Below are 23511 nucleotides of genomic sequence, written 5' to 3' on the forward strand. Positions count from 1 at the left end.
CCAGTGTAAATGACAGGAGAGTGAAACTGGACAGAAATATGCAGTTTGGTCCAACATTTCCCTCTATCTTGCAAAAGATTGCACGAATTGGTGTTATATAGACTATATGGAACTTTGCTCCCTAACTAACGGTTATCGGTTATTTCACGATTCACAAAGCAAAGAAACAAATTCCGCTCGGTAGTCCGGATTAATGTAAAACTTTGCCTTACTGATTGGATAAATTAATTTGTTGAGACTCACCAAGAGCTGTCACGCCCTGAGGCATTTCAGATTTCACTGGGGAAGACAGCCTGATTAGATTTACGGTAGTGCTCTTTGTTACAGAAACCTGATGTGGAGAGCACTGGGGATTCATTTTCACTCGTGACTGTACCATTAATTGCTTCTTTGCAAATAATGCATTAGTCCCTTCAGAAGGAGCCATGTGTTGTCTCTGAATCGTCAGTGTATAAAGACGAGGTAAGGAGCCAGACGTTAGAATCTGGTAGCTTCTCCAGGTGACAATGCGTTGTCTACATTGCTGCCTGCTATTGCTGTCTGGCCTTATGCCTGCCCTTTTGACTGAAGAACCAAATTGCAAGGGCAGGGGTGATTTCGGTTTGCTCGGGTTTTCCGAGGAAGCTGATATTATCCTCGGCGGAGTTTTCAGTGTTCACGCCGACGTAGAAGATCAAGACATAACTTTTCAAACGCAGCCTAAACCGGTAAAATGTACACTGTTAGTAAAAGTTTGTAATTACCTTATTAACACTTTTAAGTTTTGTATTGATGTAAAGTATTGGTGATTTTGGACGAAACTTTTTTTTATTTTGAGATTTTCAATATTACATTCTACCAATTAACAAAATGTACTGTATAAAATTTGTTTTCGCTTGTGGTTTTGAAACTTGAATCTTGGACCATATATCGGGAATGGAGAACTACAAATAAGCACAAATGCATTGGGATAGTAACGGTATGCACAGTTGCAATGCCTTTATCTGTATCCGTTTGAATTTTCACTCAGAGAAAGGCTCTGAAAGGTTATGTGCCTATCACGAAAGCACCAGCACGAGATACAAGTGAAAATGTATTTAAATTTAGTGTAAAAATAAAGTTTGTTAAGTTACCATATCTAGAGGGAAGGCTTCTGGGAAAATAAAAGGTCTGAAGGTAGAGAACTCAGCTGGAGCAGATGGTGGATACGACAGGGTTTTGAAAGAGATGGCTGGAAAGATTGTGGAGGCATTATTAATGTTCGTTCAAGAATCAGTTGATTCTGGAATGGTTCTGGAAGACTGGAAAATTACAAATTTCAATCCAATTTTCAAGAAGACCATTAGGCCAGCTGGTGAGTCGGGAAGGGAGAGAGACAGAAGAAAGGGAACTATAGGTCAGTAAAGCTGACCTCAGTGATTGGGAAGATGTTGGTGTCGATTGATAATGGTGTAGTTTTGCTGTATTTGGAGGCATCTGACAATATGCTAGATCTTGTTCAGTATGTTTCATCAAGGGAAAAGCTGGGCTGACAAATATGCTCGAATTCTTCGAAGAAACAACGAGCAGGGTGGACAAATGATTATCAGTGGATATTGTGTAGTTGGATTTTCAGAAGGCCTTTGACAAGGTGCAACGCATGAGACTGCTTAACAAACTACGACCCTACGGTATTACAGGATCCATTCTACCATGGATAAAGCAGCTGTAACTTGGCAGGAGAGAAAGACTGGGAATAAAAGAACCTTTTCCTGTTAGATTCAGATGATTACAGGTATTTCACACGGATCTGTATTCGGGCTGATTCTTTTCACGTATTTACCAATGATTTGGATGATGAAATTGATGGTTTTGTGCAAAGTTTGCAGACGATATTAAGATAGGTGGAGGGGCAGGAAATTAGGAGGTTGTAGGGAGGCTTCAGAAGGACAGGCAGATTAGGAGAATGTGTAAAAAATGACTCCAACAGCTGCATGAAGAACACAAAATGGACAATTACAGTACACAACATACCCCTGATACAGTAAGAGAAAAAGGAAACTTAACAGAAATATACCCGGACACCATAATCAGAGACACCAGCTTTGCCCAGAAGAACCTCCTTTGATCCAAGATCCTGAAATTCCCACTCTCATCACAGGCCCAGTCCCAACAATGGCCTATCCGTTTTGTATTTTTACTTACTCCTCTCTACGTTATTCCTATCGTTGATTGTGCCGCCACAATGACACCATACACACGCAAAGCTCTTCTTTCAAACGAGCGCCATCGACCGGTGAGGAAGCTCCTTGCTGTGCGCTGCTCCTGTAACTGATTGGAACTCCTCTTCGGTTTAAATTTTCGTGCAGGCAAGAATGATTTATCCGGGATCTCTCTGTACTTATCAGCATTCATCTTCCCATGAATCTTGACCAGATTTCCAATTCCTGCTCCTGCAAAGTATCCGTACAGCATGTTTCCTCACCCATCTCATCATACTCCAGAGTAGGGATCGTGTTACCTGGCTGATGTGCAGTATTTGGTTTACGCCACACGGAACGTTTAATGTTGAGGTTAAAAACATCAATTTTAACCTCATCCGACCATAAAAACTCTCTTTCGTACAGTAACTTCTGAGTGACACTTTGCATCATCTTTACAGGCAAGGTTTTGTTTATATTGTTGTTTTTTTTTGGTCAGGGATTTTCCTTGCACGCTTCCGTAAATAACCTTTTTTTTGAAAGGCCCAGATGATTGTGGGCTATCAACGTCATTTTCAGTTGCAGCAAGTGACTTCTCCACCTCACTCAGAGTGATTGAAGGCGTCACACTAGCCTCTCTTACAGGAAACATTATTCTCTGGCGACTAAGTTTAGAGGGCCGCCGTGGCCTATGCAGCATGCCTGCATTTGCATAGTTGTTCCACTTTCTTACGATGAACTGCACTGAGCTCCGGGGTATGTTCAATACTTTTGATCTGATAGTATACCCATTCCGAGATTGATGCTTCTCTATTATAATTTACCTGATTTGTCTTGAATACTCTTTTACCGTCATTTTCGTTTGGTCGGTTAAAACTCTACCGTACTATTGCATCTTACAGAGACACGCTGTATTTATTGAGGTGCTGCTCCAATTTTCTAGATAATCAAAATGTTTAAGTCCATAAGATAATAAGTACCCTGCAGCCGAGGAACGTTGTCGTGGTAATTACAAGGGGGATGGATATTTTGTCTGCCTCCCAATTTTATTTTTCCAGGTTTTGGACTTTTTCTTTTGATTTGGCATGATGCGCAATATTTTACAGCTCAAAATCCTACCTTAATATATTTCAAACTTGGGAAATGAACACAAACCAATGAACAAAGCTGTGGGCTGAATACCTTTTCAGGGTATTGTTTGTGTGTCGTTTTGTAATTGTCATATTTTGTGACTCGAACAATATTAAGAACCCCTTCATAGATACACAATTGTTTTTTCTGCAGCTTCCGGTTCAGACTTTTCCGTTTCGCAATGGCGATGATCTTTGCAATTGACGAGATTAACAAAAACCCGGAACTTCTTCCAAACGTTACGCTGGGTTACACAATTTACGATTCTTGTGGCAAACCTGCTGAATCCTTAAAAGCAACATTCGAGTTTTTAAATAGACTGGACGCAACAACTTCCAACTGTAGAAGAGCTCCCATGGTAACCGCTATCGTCGGGGATTCAAGATCATCGATGACTTTAGGCATCGCCTCATTAATTGGTCCATTTAGGATTCCTGTGGTAAGTCAGTTGATGATCTACTACTCGCCTGCTGATGTGTAACTTTCTAAAATGCTTTCGTAAACATGATCAGATTTTCAGAAATAATGACTTGTACAGCTCCTATATCGCTGCATTTGCCCAGGGCTGGCAGGAATTATAAATTAAATCATTTATTTTTACTTCATCTAGGCTGTTTTCTCATTTTCTTTCGTCAGAAAGAGAATCAGAATCAGCGGCGGCAATGGTGTACAATACATAAAACAAACTATGAATTTCAATAAGGTATAGTTAAAATAGAGACCAAGAACAGTAGGTAGGGTTGATGAGTTGGTTCATTGACCGTTCGAAAATCTGATGGCGGTGGGAAAGTAGCTGCTCCTAAAACGTCGACTGTGTGGCTCCGGTCTCCTCTACCTCCTGCCTGATGGTAGCAATGAGACAGGGCATTTTCTGGGTGATTGGGGACCTGTATAATGAAAACTGTTTTTTTTTACGGAGTCGAATTTTGAAGATATCCTCGATGCTGCAGTTGCTAGTTCCCATCATGGACCTGGCTGCTGCAACGTTCTGCGTTTTTTTTTTTCCGATCCCATTCGGTGGTTCCGTCATATCAGATGGCGATGTGCCTGGATCGAACGTTATCCATGATAAATTTGTAGAAATTTGCTTTTTTATCCTGTAATAAATTATTTTGTTACCCCTGTACCCACTCCCCTGAATAATAAGTATACCGTCCTGGATACTGTTGGCGGGGCCGACCGAACAGGGGTGAGAAACGGTTTCAGGGTCTCCGGCACTGAGTCTGACCCTGTGGTGCAGAAGGGTGGGACAAAGAAGAGGAGAGCTGTCGTCATTGAGGACTCTATAGTCAGGGGAGCAGACAGGAGATCTTGTGGACGTGAGAAGGACACCCGCATGGTTTGTTGCCTCCCGGGTGCCCGGGTCCGGGATGTCCCTAACCGGGTGCACGATATCCTGGTACGAAAGGGAAAGCAACCAGAAGTCGTGATACATGCTGGTACCAACGACATAGGCAGGAAGAGAGATGAGATCCTGAAGAGTGAGTTTCGGGAACTAGGTAGAGGGCTGAAGAACAGGACCTCAAGGATGGCGTTCTCAGGATTGCTGCCAGTGCTACGTGACAGAGATGGTAAGAATTGGAGGAGATGGCCGTTGAATCCGTGGCTGAGGAGCTGGTGCAGGGGACAGGGTTTTAGATTTTGGGATCATTGGGATCTCTTCTGGGAATGTGGGACCTGTACAGATTGGATGGGTTGCACCTGAACTCGAGGGGGAGCAACATCCTTGCAGGTAGGTTTGCTAGCATGGTTCGGGAGGGTTTGAACTAATTTGCAAGGGGGTGGGACCCGGAGCGACAGAGCAGTGGAAGAAGTGCAGGGAGTAAAGCCAGTTCTAACATATAAAGAGACTTTGAGGAAAGAGAAGCAGAATAAAGGGTGTAAATGTAGTAAAGTAGAAGGGCTAAAGTGCGTGTACTTCAATGCAAGAAACACCAGGGACAAACGTGATGAACTGAGAGCTTGGATACATACATGCAATTATGATGTAGTGGCCATTACAGAGACTTAGCTGGCACCAGGGCAGGAATGGATTCTCAATATTCTGAATTTCAGTATTTTAAAAGGGATAGAGAGGGTTAAAGGGGAGGAGGAGTGGCATTACTGGACAGGGATACTATTACAGCTTCATAAGACGAGGGATAGACTTTAAGAGTCGCCAGGTAATGTTGGAACTCTATAAAAGTCTGATTAGGTCAGACTTCGAGTAGTGTGTCCAGTTCTGGTCGCCTCACTATAGGAAGGCTGTGGAAGCATTGGAAATTGTACAGAAGAGATGTACCAGGATGCTGCCTAGTTTAGAGAGTATGCATTATGATCAGAGATTAAGGGAACTAGGGCTTTACACCTTGGAGAGAAGGAGGATGAGAGGAGGCATGACAAATGTATAAAATATATTAAGAGGGATAGATAGAGTGGACAGCCAGCGCCTATTCCCAGGGCACCACCGCTCAATACAAGAGGACATGGCTTTGAGGTAAGGGTGGGCAGTTCAAGGGAGATATTAGAGGAACTCTTTTTACTCAGAGAGTGGTTGGTGCGTGGAATGCACTGCCTGAGTCAGTGGTGGAGGCAGATACACTAGTGAAAATTAAGAGACTACTGAACAGTTATATGGAGGAATTTAAGGTGGGAAGGATTTATATGGGAGGCAGGGTTTAAGGGTCGGCACAACATTACCGGCCGGAGGGTCTGTACTGTGCTGTACTATTCTATGGTCTATCTTCTATGTAATATACCGAATCTTCTCAAATCAATCATGGGTACAATGTATACCGTAGCATGAATTGTGGAGCTCTTCATGAGAGCTAATTCCTGTGGTCATTTTATGCTTTTGGAACAACCCATTACACTCCTGATCCCTCGATGAGGACTAGTGTGTAGACCCTGGACTTCCCTTCCTAAAGTCTACAATCACTTCCTTAGTCTTAGCGTCGTTAGATGCAATCTTCTTGTTGCGATGCAACTCAACTAGCTAACTCACTCCTTTTATCGCCACGTCACCATCTGAGATTCTGCCAACAGAAGTTGTGTCATCAGCAAATTCATACATGGCATATCAGTTATCTCTCATTTGAACTTTTATTTACATAATTAGACCGATCACTGTGAGGGCAGTGGTGGTTGATAATACTGAAGTGGGCATTTGGTGCAGCTATGTGTTACGAGGACAAATTTCCGAAGAGTGATAATCTCGCTATTTACAAGGGCGATCATACCAATAGAAAAAGGCCCTTCGGCGTAAATCGTCCATGCCCGCTGTATTACCCGGTGACCTGATCCCATTGACCCGGGATTTGCCTATAGCCTCTACATGTCTCCTATCCATGCACTTATTTATAACGGAACACCCTTTCTGGCAGCTCATTCAAAATACGCACCACCCCGTTTCCAGTCCTTCCCTGGGACAAAGACTGTCTGTTTCCCAGCCTGGCGATATCATTGATAGTTCTTCTACCCCTATCAGCTGGAATGCAGAACAGAACAATCGGTCTCAAATGTCTATCTTTGAATGTCACATATACTCTGAGGCTTGAATTAAGACCTCGTAATGCGATCCAAAAATGTGTTTCTTTTCAATAGTTTCAATGGTTTCAATTGTTTGATTTAATGTCAGACAATGTATACAATATACATCTAAAATTATTGCACGTTCCATACATCCAGGAAAACAGAACAAAACTCCCCAGAATGAATTACATAAAAACGTTAGGACACCCAAAGTCCCTTCACCCTTTTCCACGCACAAGCCTCAACAACCTCCGTCCACCACATCATTCCAACCCGCTCCCACTCATTTCAGCAGGAAGTATGAACACTCACCACAGACCAAGAAGCAATAGCAAAGCCCAGGAAGAGAGGTAATGATCTGCAGTTCAACAAAAAAAAAGATCACCCTGCAATTCGGCATACTACAATCTCTCTCTATGTCCCTAACAAGATGCATAAATCTGTCATGACAGTGAAATTTTACATTTGTATGAAAAGCAAAAGTAAATCCGTAGATTCTGGAAAATAAAAGGAGGGGATCCCCCAAAGAATCTCCGGAAATCCGCCAGCGCCTGTGGGAAGAGAAAAACACTTAACGGCCGTCTAGCGACCAGGTCTCCTCCGGTGAGATTTCGTTATGTTCCTCTGACTTTCTCCACCCTCAAAAGCCTCTCAGTCTCTTCTAGTCATCAATCAAGTGTTGACGAAGTGTTGCAGATCTCAACATTGACTTTTCTTCTTCACAGTTATCCAGAGACGTTCACAACTCTGTCAGGATTTACCAATATCCTTACAATCCTGTGTGGGCAGATGTGCCAACTCGCCGGGCAATACAATTAGAATGTTGAGATTACATGAATAATAATAAAATAAGAATTATAAACTTGTCTCCCTCTAGGTTAGCTATATCGCGACGTGTGCCTGTCTGAGCAACAGACGTGAATATCCCTCCTTCTTTAGAACGATCCCAAGCGATTATTTTCAGGTGAGGGCGTTGGCTCAACTCATTAAGCATTTCGGATGGACCTGGATCGGAACAATTAGGAGCGACGATGACTATGGTAATTTTGGGATGCAGGCTTTCAATGAAGCAATGGAAGAGATGGGAATTTGCATTGCTTTCTCTGAAGCTTTCCACATAACTTATCCAAGGGAGAAATTACTTCAGACTATAGACATTATAAAGAAATCTTCCACAAAGGTAATATTAGCTTTCCTTGTGCAAGTGGACATGAGCATTTTATTACAAGAAGTTGTACGGCAGAATGTCACTGGAATACAATGGATTGGAAGCGAGGCTTGGATCACCACGCCGATTCTATCCCCCGAGGAGAGTCGATTATATGTAGTCGGTACAATTGGAATCGCGATCAGAAAAGTGCGAGTTCCAGGTTTGAAGAATTTCCTCATGAGCACTCACCCGTCTCTTTATCCCGGAAATCCTTTAATGCAAGAGTTTTGGGAAAAAGCTTTCAGTTGCAAGATTAAAAACACAGAAAGTATCACAGTCAATTCCCAACCAGATTTCGGGCTTCGAGAATGCACGGGAAATGAAAGTCTACTTACAGCGCACAACGAGTTCACTGATGTGTCTGAGTACAGAGTGACCTACAACGTTTATAAATCGACCTACGCTATAGCCCACGCTCTCAATGATATGTTCACCTGTCAAGATGGGAATGGACCATTTGCCAACCACAGTTGTGCCAATATTTCAAATTTCCAGCCATGGCAAGTAAGTACAAATAAGACTATTCAACAGGACAGTGGTACGATAGATGAACTCATGTGCTCACAATCTGTCTTATAATGGCTTTGCACCTTGTTTTTATCGAGCCACAGCAGCGTAGCGGTCAGCGCGACGCCATTTCAGTTCCAGGCTCAGAGTTCATAGTACAGTTTCGGCGCCATCTTTAAAGAGTGTGTATGTCACTCTATGACTGCGTTGGGTTTCTTCCGATGTTCCCATTTCCTTTCACATTCCAAAGGCGTCCCGCTTAGGAAGTTAGCGGTCATTGTAAATTTTCTTCTGCTTAGTCAAGGGTTAAATAGGCTGGAAACCTCTGCACAAAATTATACAACCTCCACTGCCTCTGATCTGAATCTGTAATATTTTAATCTGTACACCGTTGCTTTTTTCATTATATTGATGTGATGTAATTGTCGGTTTTGGATATGATGCAAAAACTATTTTCAGTGTACCTTGGTATATGTGATAGCAATAACTAATTTACAAATTTACCACTTAACATAGTGTGGAAGGCTATTATATAAATGTTAATGTCACGTTCAAAATTACGTATTCAAATTATTTCTGAACGTGTTTACGAAACAAATCTTACATTCATATCACAAACTAGAGAAAGTCTGCAGCTGCTGGAAATCCAAACAATCAGAAAAAAATGCTACAGAAACTTAATAGGCCAGACAGCATCTATGAAAAATAAAACTATGGACGGCGCTTCGGGCCGAGACCCTTCAACAGGAACGCTACTGGTTGCTGCCGAACGGTGTCAGTCAGAAACGCCGACTGTACTCTCTGACCTGCTGAGTTCCTCCAGCATGTCGTGCGTGTTTCTGCATTCATTTGCCGCTATTGAAACAGTAGGACATGTCTTGCCTTCCCTCCTCAATTTTCCTCTCACCCCGTGCCTGCACCTAATTATCCGCCACAGGCTTCTCTTCCGCAGATCTCTTTATACAGCCTTGTCGCCCCGCTGTCTTTCAATCCAGATGTAAGTTCTCGACCGGGAACATCAATTGTCTAGTTCTCCCAGCAGTGTATTAATTTGTTTTTTTTACTACCATTGGTGAACTGGATAGAGAGATTTCTTCTTCTCTTGAAGCTGGAGACAAGACATTACTTCTCACTATGATATATATTTATATCCGTTTAAGCTTCTACATTACATGAAGACCGTAAACTTCACGACAAAGATTGGGGAAAGGATCTATTTCGATAACAACGGTGATCCGGTCCCAATATATGACATCGTAAACTGGCAGCCGACAGACACCGGCGTTGTTATTGTAACCGTGGGGCAGTATGATGGAGCGGCGCCCGATGGACAGAAATTCATATTAGCCGAAGAGTCAATCATATGGACTGGAGGACAATCAACAGTGAGTGGTATATGATGTTCTAGGTGTTTTTTTTTCCTTTCAGTCGATCATTCTGAAGTGAGTTTAAATTCAGAACAGTGTGTAATCACGATAGTTGCAGATTCAAGATGATAAAACCAATAGATTAACATTTCTTTCTTCAAGTAATAATAAGGGACAAGTTGGAGCTGGATGTATGGTAGCAGCAACTGTCCTTAACCTGCCCCAGGCTAATTCCTGGGATGAGAGCATTGGCCAGTCTATAAGCAGTTCGGTGTTTTGTTTGAAGTTTAGTGAAATCTTCAGTGGGCGCCATGGTAACGTAACGATTAGCACGACGCTATTACAGCTCCCGATATTCTGAAGATCAACGTTAAATTACGGCGCCATCTGCAAAAAGTCCTTATGTACTCCTCATGAGTTGCTTCGGTTGCCTCGGGTGCTCCATTTTCCTGCACAGTCCAAAGACGTAACTGTTCGTAGCTCATTTGGTAAAAAAAAACACTAAAGGGTGAAGGCGGATCTTATTAGTATATGTAAGATCCTGAGGGGTCATTACAGCACTGAGATAATTTCACTGGTGATAACACTCCTAACAGAACGATATACACTCCGCGGCCACTTTTTTTTTAAGGTTACTTCCTCTGATCAATAAAGTTCCCCTGAAGTGAGAGCTGCCCACCAGGAACAAGGAAGGCTGTATAAGACAGACAACATGTTTTTGCTTTGACTGCATCTCATGTGTGCAAGTGAAGCCAGCAATATAACAGGTGATTGAATAGCATTAAATGGAAAGATCTTTGGAACCTACACTCAATGCCCACTGCATAAGGTACCGCATTTCCCTAATAAAGTAGCAACTGAGTGTACGTTCGTACTCATTTGATGCTGAAACCCATCCAATTTAAGATACGAAATTTTCTGCATTAAGAATATACTGATCTGTACACAGTTGTTGTAATGCGCGTTATTTTTGTTACTGTTACGTTCCTGTTAACTTGAACCAGTCTACTTCTTCAAAGAAGCAGAAAAACATAGAAAACCAACAGCAGAACAGAGGTACTTCGGTCCACAATGTTGTGTGGAACATGTACTTTATAAATTATGTAGGGTACCAAAATCTCTCTATTTTTCTAAGCTCCAAGTACCTATCCAAGAGCCTCTAAAAAGACCCTATTGTATCCGCCTCCACCACTGTCGCCGGCAGCCCATTCTACGCACTCATCAATCTCTGAGTAAAATATTTACCCCTGACATTTCCTCTGTACCCACTTCCAAGCAGCTTAAAAGTGTGCCTTCTCGTGTTAGCCATTTCAGCCTTGGGAAAAAGCCTCTGACTATCCACACATCAATTCCTCTCATCAGCTTATACAACTCTATCATGCCATCTCTCAACCACCGTCACTCTAAGGAGAAAAGGCTAAGTACACACAACCTATTTCATAAGGCATGCTCCCCAATCCAGGCAACATCCTTGTAAATCTCTTCTGCACCCTGTTCTGTAGTTTCCACATCCTTCCTGTAGTGAGTTGACCAGAACTGTGCACAATATTCCAAGTGGGATTGACCAGGGTCTTATATAGCTGTAACATTACCTCTCGGCTCTTGAACTCAATCCCACGGTTGATGAAGGCCAATACACCGTATGCCTTCTCAACCACACAGTCAACCTGCACAGCTGCTTCCATTTTCCTATGGACTGGGACCCCATGATCCCTCTGTTTCTCCACAATGCCAAGAGTATTACTATTAATACTATACTCAGTCATTATGTTGCACCCACAAAATGAACCACCTCACAATTATATGGATTCAACTCCGTCTGCCAATTATCTGCCAGGTTTTGCATCTTATCGATGTCCCGCTGTAACCTCTGACAGCCTTCCACACTATCCACAACAGCCCCAGCCGTTATTTCATCAGCAAATTTACTAACCGATCCATCCGCTTCCTCATCTAGGTCATATATAAACAACAAGAAGAAAATGGGTCCCAGAATAGATCCCTGAAGCACACCACTGGTCACGAACCTCCGTGCAGAATAAGACCCGTCTACAACTACTCTTTGCCTTCTGTAGACAAGCCCATTCTTGATCCTCAAAGCAAGGTCCCCTTGGATCCCATGCCTCGTCACTTTCTCAGTATGTCTTGCTGAAATCCATATACAGTGCATCTACTGCTCTGCGTTTATCAATTCGTTTAGTCACATCCTCAAAAAATTCAATCAGGCTCGTAAGACACGACCTTTCCAAATTATGCCCTCCAACTGTTCATAAACCCTACCTCTCAGGATCTTTTCCATCAACTTACCAACCACTGAAGTAAGACTCACTGCTCTATAATACCCTGGGCTATCTCCACTCTCTTTCTTGAATAAGGGAACAACATCTGCAACCCTCCAATCCTCCGGGACCTCCACCGTTCCCATTGATGATGCAAATATTGTTGCCAGAGTCTCAGCAATCTCTTCCCTCGCCTCGCACTATAGTCTGGGATATATCTCATCCGGTCCCGGTAACTTATCGAACTTGATGCTTTCCAAAAGATCCAGCACATCATCTTTCTCAATGTCTATATGCTCAATCTTTTCAGTCTGTGTAAGTCGTCCCTACAATGGGAAAGATCATTTTTCGCAGTGAATACTGAAGCAGAGTATTCATTAAGTTCCTCCCCTACGTCCTCCGGTTCCATACACACCTTTCCAGTGTCACACTTGATTGGCCTTATTCTATCACGCCTTATCATCTTGCTCTTCACGTACTTGTAGCATGCCTTTGGGTTTTCCTTAATCCTGGCCGCCAAGGCGTTCTCATGTCCTCTTCTGGCTCTCCTTATTTCATTCTTCAGCTGCTTCCTGCTAGCCTTATAATTTTCTAGATCTCTATCATTACCTAGATTTTCGAAACTTTCGTAAGCTTTTCTTTACTTCTACACTAGATTATCTACAATCTTTGTACACATGCTTCCTGTCACACCCTACCATGCTTCCTATATCGTATTGGAACTGCTCTCCGACAAAGAGCTCACACCTGACCAGGATCATTTCCCAATACAAGATCAAGTACAGCCTCTCCTCTTGTAGGCTTAACTAAATATTTTTTTCCCTGAAAACCATGCTGAACACACCTAACAAACTCCATCGAAACACCTTGCTCTACGGAGATGCCAATCGATATTTGGCAAATTAAAATCTCACATCACGTCAACTCTTTTATTATAGCACCGTTCCAGATTCTGTCTCCTATCTGTCATCGACATCCCTGTTACTATTGGGTGGTGTATAACAACACCCTGTAGAGCTATCAAACCGTTCCTCTTTTTAATTTCCACCTACAGAGACTCAGTAGACAATTCCTCACCTCTTTTCCCTCCCTCCCTGTATTTCTGAAACATCTAAAGCCAATCTTGCCCCTGAGCCATCCAGGTCTCAGTAATGGCCACAGCATCATAGCACCAAGTGCTGATCCACTTTCTAAAATCATCCGCTTTTTTCATGATACTACTTGCCCTAAAATAGGCATATTTCAGAACATCAGTCTGAGCGCATCCTTCTCTGTCACCTGCCAATCCTCCCTCTCGCACTGCCTACAATCTTTCTCTATTTGTGAGCCAATCGTCCGATCATCCGTCTTATCTGGCTTCTCTCATTAACATCATATTTTGGCCCACAAAACTGCCGCTGAATGAATGTTTTATTTACGTGTTTCTCACCACTCTGTAAGTTCTAGAGTCTGTTCTACATGGAAACCCAAGGATATCAGAAGTTACTGAGACACCGAATCCACCCAGTCTGACACCAACATTTTTTTCTCCTTTTCCCACGGCTTCTACCCCTATCAGACTCCTTCTTGTCCATTCCTTTACCTTTCCCACTCAGCTGGTTCTTCTCTCTCATCCGGTTCCCCCTCCTTTTTATTCTGGCGTGTCTGCTGTATTTTCCAGAAGAGGAGTCGCGGCCCAAAACACAGACTGCCTCACCCGTTGAGTTCCTACAGCATTCTGTGTGTGATACTGAGACCATAACTTGTAGAATCCTTTAAGTAAGTCCACAGGTTGTCATTGTGTAATATTGTGGTGAGTAAATTGTGTCCTTCCATTTCTACTTATGATTGGCAAATCACGCGTTTAATCTTTCCATAGGTTCCAAAAGCGGTTTGTTCAGAAAGCTGTGAGCCCGGAACACGGAAGGCACTCAGAAAAGGACAACCTAAGTGTTGCTATGATTGCATAAAATGTCCACAAGGAGAAATTAGCAATACAACCGGTGAGTCATCTCTCTGAAATTCCATTAGTTAGAAGTCTGTACACAATTAGTTCTGAAATATAAACTTCTCCCCGTCTCTGTCCATTATTGATTTGTTTTGTTTCAGATTCAGCCGGTTGCCTTAAATGCCCAGCAGAGTACAAGTCCGATAAGAAACGGGTTGAGTGCTTACCAAAAGAAATCGAATTTCTATCATTTAATGAAATCATGGGCATTATCCTGGTGACGCTGGCATTGGTTGGATTCTGTATGACAATGCTGGTATTTGTAACGTTCTATACTCACAGAGAGACGCCGATTGTTAAAGCTAATAACTCAGAGCTAAGTTTCCTTCTTCTTGTTGCCATAATGCTCTGCTTTCTCTGTTCAGTAACATTCATTGGCGAACCATCAACATGGTCTTGCATGCTTCGTCACACGTCATTCGGTATTATATTTGTTCTCTGTGTGTCTTGCGTTTTGGGTAAAACGATAGTTGTTGTTTTGGCGTTCAAAGCGACTCTGCCCAACAATAACATAATGAAGTGGTTTGGACCAACCCAGCAGCGACTGACAGTCTTAATTCTTACTTCGCTACAGTGCGTAATATGTACTGTCTGGCTGGCCACATCGCCGCCATACCCTCGGAAGAGTACGGAACATTTTACCGAGATAATAGTTTTTGAATGCAACGTTGGGTCTGAACTTGCCTTTTACTGCGTGCTGGGTTACATTGGATTCCTCTCCTGTGTGTGCTTTGTGGTCGCCTTTCTAGTTCGACAGCTTCCTGACAACTTCAATGAAGCGAAACACATCACATTTAGCATGCTTATCTTCTGTGCCGTTTGGATTACCTTCATCCCAGCCTACGTGAGTTCTCCTGGGAAGTACACGGTGGCTGTGGAAGTGTTTGCCATTTTAGCGTCCAGCTATGCGATGCTGTTCTGTATATTTGCTCCCAAATGCTATGTTATACTTTTTAAGCGAGAACAGAACACAAAGAGACATGTCATGGGCAAAATGCCAAAAATTTAAGTATGTATAAGGAAGCAACTAGATAGTATGATTGAGTCGTTACCTTCTTAAATTTTCAGTGTGCATTGTTTGATTTAATATTTTAAGAATCCCATTATATCATAGCAATGTTCTTCGGGTTAAGTATATATTATGTAGAAAAAATACAGCGGAGTGATGGGTCCTTCGGCCCACGATGTGTCGAGCCAATTAACATAGTTATCAAATGGCTAACTAAACTAATCTCTTTTGCTTACAAGTATCTATACTCTTCCATTCTCCTCCCATGCATGTGCTTATCTAAGTCTCTCTTAAAGTTTTCTAATCTTTCTGCCACACCCACCAACCAAGGCAACACATTCCAGGCACCCACCAATTTGCATTGCCTGGACCAGAACCGGATGCAAAACTTGACCCTCACATTACCTTTGAAATTACCCCCTCTCACCTTAAATGCGTGTCCTGTGACATTTCAACGCTCGGAAACGTATACTGTCCGTCCACGCAATCATCGTCTTATAAACTAAAACACCTCCCCTCAGCCACCGCAGCTCCGGAGAAAGAATCAAGTTTGTCCAACTTCTCATGTTAACACATAACCTCTAATCCAGCAAACATCCTGGTAAAGCTCTTCGGTATACTCTCCAAATTGTCCACATACTTGCTATAATGGGGCAACTAGAGCGGTATTCAGCATTGCTGACGCCGCCTAACTAATTTTTTTATAAACCTGCAAGTAATTAACACATTTTGCAGGTCTGTAGTAGTTTGATCTCGCATCGTTAACTTTCGCATGAGAACTGATCTATAGAAAGGTATAGCATATAGACAGGCCATTTGGCCCGCTATGTCTGTGCGAACCGTCATGTCAAATTAACGACACTATTACGACCGTTACCACCACTATCCCTGCTGGCACATCCTGTGAATCATATCACTCCGTGTGAAAAAAAGTCGTAAACAACTCCTTTAAACTTTCCCTCCTTCACCTTAAAGAAATGTCCTTTAAACTTCACCATTTTACTCGAGAGCTTTGGGGAAAGGGTGGCACCATTCCTACGTACGAAATAATTTTACAAAGCTCCATCAGGTCTCCACTGAACATGGACACTCTATTTGTTTCCCAACTTTACAGCCTGAGGTAAGTCCTAATGGGTTACATTTCTAATGAACCTTGGCGAGACCCTTCTCCCATCACATCTACTCTGTGGTTCGCTCAGTGAGAAGAGTTCCAGCTTTACCGTGCATGACAAACTTCATGCAAAGTCTCTTCAAAGTCAAATTAATTTTCAAAAGGAATTTTACTGAACCATATTCAGAAGTTCTGTACAGCTAAATGCCCGCGAGAAAGCGGCACAAATCGCCTTCTTAAAACAAGGATGCAGTAAATGTCCGAAACAGCGTATTATTCCCACCCATTCCTGCGTCAAGCTGCTTTGATTCGTCTCAATGAATTGCTCGTTTTCAATGTGTTAATAACACTCTAATATTACAAATATGATTTTTTTTGACTAACAATATTGTTAATGGAATGATAAATTTTCCGCAAGTTGGGCGGTGAGCAATCAACAGAGAAGGGGTGCGTTAAAAGGACGACTAATTTTCAATTAGGTCCGCCATCAAGGCATAAAAGCAGAGCTTCGCGTCAGTTTCTTTAATTTAGTCAGTGATCAATCAACAAAAGGGGCTCTTTAGAACAGGCGACTGGAAAAATGCCTTCCAGTATGCCAGTGGAGTTGGTTCTTCAGGCTTAGGCGAGTTCAATCTTTGGCGAGGTACAGTATCTAGAAACTTTCTCTTTTTTGAAACTACAGCCCAATACAGGCCCTATGGCTCAGATGCATACCCAACAGGTACTTACTTTAGAAATTACCTACGGTTACCCATAGTCCTTTATTTTTCTAAGCTCCACGTACCTATCGAAAAGCAGCCTAAAAATCCTATTGTATCTGCTTTCACCACAGCCGCTGGCAGCCCATTCCACGCACTCTCCAGTCTCTGCGTAAAAAACTTACACCTGACAGTTCCTCTGTACATATTTCCAAGCGCCTTAAAACTGTGCCCTCTACATGTTAGCCATTTCAGTCCTGGGAAAAAGCTAATGATTATCCACAGGATCATACAACTCTGTCAGTTCACCATTGCCCTTTATCCCACCATTGCCCACCATCGACCATTGTTCAAAGGAGAAAAGGCCAAGTTCACTCAACCTCTTCTCGTAAGGCATGCACCCCAATCCAGGCAACACACTTGTGAATCTCCTTTGCACAGTTGTATAGCTTCCACATCCTTCCTGTAGTGAGGTGACCAGAACTGAGCACAGTTCATCCTTCTTCATTCCTCCTCTATTACAGTATAGTAGTACAGTGAGAATGTCTCCAGGGGCAGTGTTTTGTACTGGCTGCAGGATATGCGAATACTGGGAGACGTTCAGTCTCCGGGATAAATATTTCTACACCAGTGCACGTGCTGCAGCTACTGCGAGAACGTGTTAAGGATCAGAAGCTGCAACTTGATAACCTCAATTTATTCGGGAGAAAGAGTAATTAATAGATATGAGCGAGAGTGAGGTAGTCAACCCTACGTTAGAGGCGACACTTGTGGCCATTATCCTCAATATTAAGTATACATTTTTAGATATTGTTCAGGGGATGACCTACTGGGGGCAGCCACAGTGACCGAGTCCCTGTCATTGAGCTGTGGCTCAGAAGTGTAGAGAAGTAAAGAGGACTGCAGTGTTGAAAGGAGATCCTTAATCAGAGGAGCGGAGACGAGATCGTGTAGGCGCAAAAGAGACACACGGAAGGTATATTGCCTCTCTGGTACCAGGGTCAGGGCAGTCTCAGTTCGGATACATGGCCTTCTGGAGAGTGAGCAGCGAGAAATCTTGCTGCATATTGACAGAATTGAAATAGGTGGACAAGGTGAAAATGTCCTGAATAGAGATTCTAGGGAGTTTGGATAGAAAGCTGGAAAACAGGAACTGCGAGGTAGTATTCTCTAAATTGCAGCGTGTGCCACTCGCCAGCAAGTGTGCCAATAGGATAATTTGATAGGTGAACGCGTGGCAGAAGACCTGGTGCAAGGAACAGGGGTTCAGGTTTATGGATCACTGGGATCTCTTCTGGGGAGGGGAATTTCTAGAATGCCTACAGAACCGTTTTTTTTAGAACAGCTCATGGTTGCGCAGAGCAGGGGTGCAGCTATTCTGGATTAGGTGTTGTGCAATGAACCGGACCTGATTGGAGAGCATAACGTGAAGAACCCTTTCGGGCAAGTGATCGTAATATGATGGAATTCACCATGGAATTTGAAAAAGAGATTATAAATTCAGACGTATTTGTTTTACGGTGGAGTAAAGGGCCATGGAGAGGCATAAGAGGGGATCTAGCCAAAATTGATTGGAAAACAACACTCAGAGATGACGACAGAGCAGCAACGGCTGATTTTTAAAGCAATGTGGAAAGCACAGGATATGTTCATCTCAAAAGGAAAGAAGTATTCTGAAGGAATGATAGCTCAACCGTGGCTTACAAAAGAAGTCGAAGCCAACATCAAAAAAAAAGACCAGAGGGTTGGGAAGCTTCCAAAAAGCAAAAGAAGATAACTAAGAAGTTATTAAGAAGAAAAATATGGAACTCGAAAGTAAGGTAGCCAATAATATCAAAGACGATACCGGAAGTTTGTTCAGATGCATAAAGTGAAAAAAAGAGAAGCGAGAGTGGATATCAAACAACTGGAAAACGATGATGAATCATAGAAACACAGAAAACCTACCACACAATACAGGCCCTTCGGCCCACAGAGTTGTGCCGAACATGTCCCTACCTTAGAAATTATTAGGGTTACCCACAGCCCTCTATTTTACTAAGCTCCATGTACCTATGGACAAGTCTCTTAAAAGACCCAAACGTATCCGCCTCCACCACCATTGCCGGAAGCCCATTCCATGCACTCACCCCACTCTGAGTAAAAAACTTACCCCTGAGAAACCCCTACCGCTCTCCTCTGTACCTACTCCCCAGCAACCTTAACCTGTGTCCTCTTGCCGCAACCATTTCAGACCTGGGATAAAAGCCTCTGACTATCCACACGATTAATCCCAGTCATCATCTTATACACCTTTATCATGTCACCTCTCATCCTCCGTCACTCCAAGGAGAAAAGACCGAGTTCACTCAACCTATTCTCATAATGCATGCTTCCCTATCCAGGCAACATCGTTGTAAATCTCATTTGCATCCTTTCTATGGCTTCCACATCCTTTCTGTAGTGAGGCGACCAGAACTGATCACAGTAGTCCAAGTGTTGTCTGACCAGTGTCCTATATAGCTGCAAGATTACATCTCGGCTCCAAAATTCACTTCCAGAATTGATGAAGGCCAAAACACCGTACGCCTTTTTAACCACAGTGTAAACCTGCGCATCTGCCTTGAGTGTCCTATGGACTCGGACCCCAAGATCCCTCTGATCCTGCACACTGCCAAGAGTCTTACCATTAATACTACATTCTGCCATCATTTTGACCTACCATAATGAACAACTTCACAATTATCTGGGTGTATTCCATCTGCCACTTCTCAGTCTAGTTTTGCATCGATGTCCCGCTGTGTCCTCTGGCAGCCCTCCACACTATCCACAACACCTTCAACCTTTGTGTAATTAGCAAACTTACTAACGCAGCCCTCCACTTCCTCAACCAGGTGATTTATAAAATTACGAAGAATAAGGGTCCCAGAACAGATCACTGAGGCACTCCAATGGTGACCGAACTTCATGCTATCAGTCTTATCTAGACACGCAAACAGGAGTAACGATGTAGCCTACAAATTACAACGGGAGACAGAAAATACACGCCAAAAAGGCAATGTTACAATGGTCATTGGTGATTTCAGTATGCAGGTAGTTTGGGAAAATAAATTTGGTGTTAGTTACTAAGAGGAGAAATTTCTGGAATGCCTTCTAGAGTTTTTTTTTCAGAGTAGCTCGTGGTTCCGTGCTGCAACTCTGGACTGGATTTTGTGCTTCGGTACAGGAACTGATTACAGACTTAATGAAAAGGAACCCTTCGGGGAAAGACAGCATAATATGATCAAACTCACCCTGACATATGAGAAAGAGAATCTAAAATGAAACGTGTTCCTATTACAGTGGAGTTAAGGAAATTAAACAGGCATGAGACAGGAGTTGGGCAGAATCTATTGGAAAAGAACACTGGCAGATAATGGCAAAGCAACAATTGCTTGAATTTCTGGAAGCAATTGGGAAGAGACAGGATATGCAATCACAAAGAGGAAAACGCATTCTCAAGCAATGATGACATAACGGATGCTAAAAATAGAAGACTAAGCCAACATAAAGCCAAAACAGGGCAAATAATGGAGCAATAATCAGTGGAAAGTTGGAGGATTGGGAAACATTTAAAAACGAACAGAAGCCAGCTAAAATGTAATTAAGAATATATGGATGGCATAAGAATGTAAAGCGGGCAATACTATTAAAGAGCATAGCAATTGTTTGTTCAGAAACATATAGTATAAAAAAAGCGAGGGTGGGTATTGGACAACTGGAAAACGATTCTGGAGGGGCAGTCATGGGGAGAACGAGATGGCGGACGGACTGAGTAAGTACTTTGTATCAGGATTGTGGAGGACAATAGCAGCATGGTGGTAGTTGAAGTGTGTGTAGCTACCATAACAAGGGAGAAGGTCCTTGGGAAACAAAAAGGTCTACCGGCAGAAATGTCACCTGGACCAGATGGTGTACAGGACAGGGTTCTGAAAGAGTTGGCTGAAGAGATTATGAAGGCATTACTAATGATGGTTTAATAATCCCTAGTTTCTGGTATGATTTCGGAGGACTGGAAAATTGCAAATGTCACCACTCATCAAGAAGGGAAAGTCTGACTTCAGTGTTTAGGAAGATGTTCCAGTCGATTGTTAAGGATGTAGTTTAGGGGTACTTGAGCGCACATGATAAAATAGACCTTAGTTGGTACCGATTATTTTTACTTTATATGCCAATGATGGAGTTGATCGTTTTGTCGCAAAGTTTGCCGACGATATGAAAACAGGTGGAGTGGCAGGTAGTCTTGACGAATTAGAGTGGCTACAGAAGTAAGTAGATGCGGAATAATGGAAAAAGGAGTGGCAGATGTTATCCTATGTCGGGAAGTGTACGCTCATGCAGTTAGTGGACGAAATGAGAGTGGTGATGATTTTCTAAGTGGAGACCGCATACAAAAACCGAGGTTACCGGAGACCTGGGAGTCCCTAAACATTAATTTGCACGCTGGATCTGTGGTGAGGAGTGCAAACACGATGTTCGCATTCAGCTCGAGGACGAGAATGTAAAAGAAAGAATGTAATGTTGAGAAGTTATTAAGCACTAGTGAGCCCTCACTTGGAGCATTGCGAGCAGTTCCCGGCGCCTCATTTTAATAAACGTTCAGCTGACACTGGGGAAAGTTCAAAGGAGGTCCACGAAAATGACTCCAGAATTGAACAGCTTTTCATGTGAAGAACGCCTAGTGGCTCTGGGCCTGTATTTGCTGTAATTCTGAAGAAAGAGGTGTGACCTAATTGAAAGCTATCGAATTATAAAAGGCCTTGATTGCCTGGATGTGGAAAGGATGTTTCCTATGGCACGAGCGTCTGACCACAGCCTCAGAACGGAGGGTCCGCCTACTAGAAATGAGGAAGAGGGAAGTTCTTCAATGATGAAACTATAGAATTCGTTCCCAACGGCAGCTGTGCAGGTCGGGTGATTGATTCCTGGCTGGCCGGAACATGAAGAGATTCGGAGGATGTCAGGAGACTGGGGCTAAGACGAAATTTGTATCAGCCATGATGAAATTGCGCAGAAAGGCTCGCTGGGATAAATGGCCTAATTGTGCTCCTTTATCTTATGGTCTGTAGGTCTTATTCCCTATTCCAGTGTTGAACATGTCTGCATGGTTTTATATATTGAATGCTGCCATACGATTGGCTGACTAAATATTTGTATTAACAACAGTAGACCTGCGCAGACATACCTAATAAAGTGGCCATTGAGTCTGCACCAGAATATTGCCTGGGCTCTGGGGTTTGTGTTAGAAGGTGAGGATGCGCAGAATAGAACTTCATTACCGAGAATGTAGCAGGTTAGTGGGGTAATCTAGCAGAAGCGTAGATAGGGTTAAAGCTCTTAACTTTTATCCCAAGGAAGGCTGTTAAATACAAAAGGGTACAAGTTTAATATCAGAAGCGAACGCTTTAAAATACATTAGGGGCGGCTTCTTCACGCAAATTTTGGTGCGCATTTGGAATGAACTGCCAAAAATAGGATTCAGGTGGGAAGAACAGCAGCATTTAAATGGCAACCAGATAGGAGGATGAAGAGAGAAATTTACTTCCTTACGTGTTTGTAAAGAATCGGCAGGACGCCTAAAGATGTTAAATCTAGTAACGTTTATTGTAATTTAAATATATATGCGTATAACTGCATAATATATATGCAAACGAGATAAGTTTTCTCCGAAATAGGGTGTGAAGCACATAGTATATTTAACATTCATAACGCACGATAACTTATGAAGCTATGGTTAAAATCTACTAACGTAGATTAATTTTAAATATTGTAAGACACGGAACAGATTAACCAGTGACACTTCGAATATGATGCGGCAAGGAATTCAGAAGCCTAATGGCTTCGGGGAAGAAATTGATTCACATCCTGACCGTTCTTGCTTTCATGGATTGTTGTTTCCTATCTGATGATAGAAAGTCAAGGACGATGTCGGATGGATGGCTGGGATCCGTAATCACATCAAGGGCCCTGCGTGAGCAACATTCCTGATAAATGTTCCCGGTGGATGGCAGGAGACCGTTATGATTTTCTAAGCTGTTCTCGCATTCCTTTGTAGATAGAGATCTCACCTGTCAGGATGTTTTCAACAGTGCTTCACTGTTTCACTGTAAAACGCAGTTACGATGGGGTGGGCCATGCTTCCTTACTCTTCGTGGAAGGTGGGAGCTCTGCTGTGTGAATGTGTGCTGCAGAGTACATTCACTAGCTGCATCACAGCCTGGAGATGCCAATGCCCTTGAAAAGAAAATTCTACCAAAAAAGTAGTGGATACGTCCGATCCATCATGGGCAAAGCCTTCCGCACTATTCACCACATTTACACGAAACGTTAAAGCAGGAAAGCAGCATCCATCATCAGAGACTCCCACCACCCACGATATGCTCTGTTATAGCTGTTGCCTTAAGGAAGATAGTACAAGAATCTCAGAATATACTTACACCAGGTTCAGGAACAGTTAATATCCCTCAAACACCCGGTTTTTGAAGCACAGGCGTTAAATTCAGTCAACTTCAATGTAATGTTTCC

The 23511-nt window shown here is 42.8% G+C and overlaps 1 protein-coding gene across 1 annotated transcript; it reads left to right on the forward strand.

The window, feature by feature from the left end:
* Positions 1–623: 623 nt before the first annotated feature.
* On the forward strand, positions 624–15159 carry LOC140196994 (extracellular calcium-sensing receptor-like). The gene is made up of 6 exons (XM_072256926.1): positions 624–721; positions 3444–3729; positions 7678–8514; positions 9678–9902; positions 14022–14145; positions 14252–15159. Exons 2-6 carry the CDS (start codon positions 3472–3474, stop codon positions 15157–15159), a joined length of 2352 nt encoding a protein of 783 aa, XP_072113027.1. The 5' UTR covers positions 624–721; positions 3444–3471.
* Positions 15160–23511: the final 8352 nt, after the last annotated feature.

This window comes from Mobula birostris, chromosome 4 (assembly GCF_030028105.1).
Source record: "Mobula birostris isolate sMobBir1 chromosome 4, sMobBir1.hap1, whole genome shotgun sequence".
Taxonomy (NCBI): Eukaryota; Metazoa; Chordata; class Chondrichthyes; order Myliobatiformes; family Myliobatidae; genus Mobula; species Mobula birostris.

Excerpts from the sequence above, each read along its gene's own strand:
- LOC140196994 (XM_072256926.1), top strand. The coding sequence starts at position 3,472 with ATGGCGATGATCTTTGCAATTGACGAGATTAACAAAAACCCGGAACTT. Across the intron at positions 3,730-7,677 it reads GTCCATTTAGGATTCCTGTG|GTTAGCTATATCGCGACGTG; the intron begins GTAAGTCAGTTG and ends GTCTCCCTCTAG. Across the intron at positions 14,146-14,251 it reads AGAAATTAGCAATACAACCG|ATTCAGCCGGTTGCCTTAAA; the intron begins GTGAGTCATCTC and ends GTTTTGTTTCAG.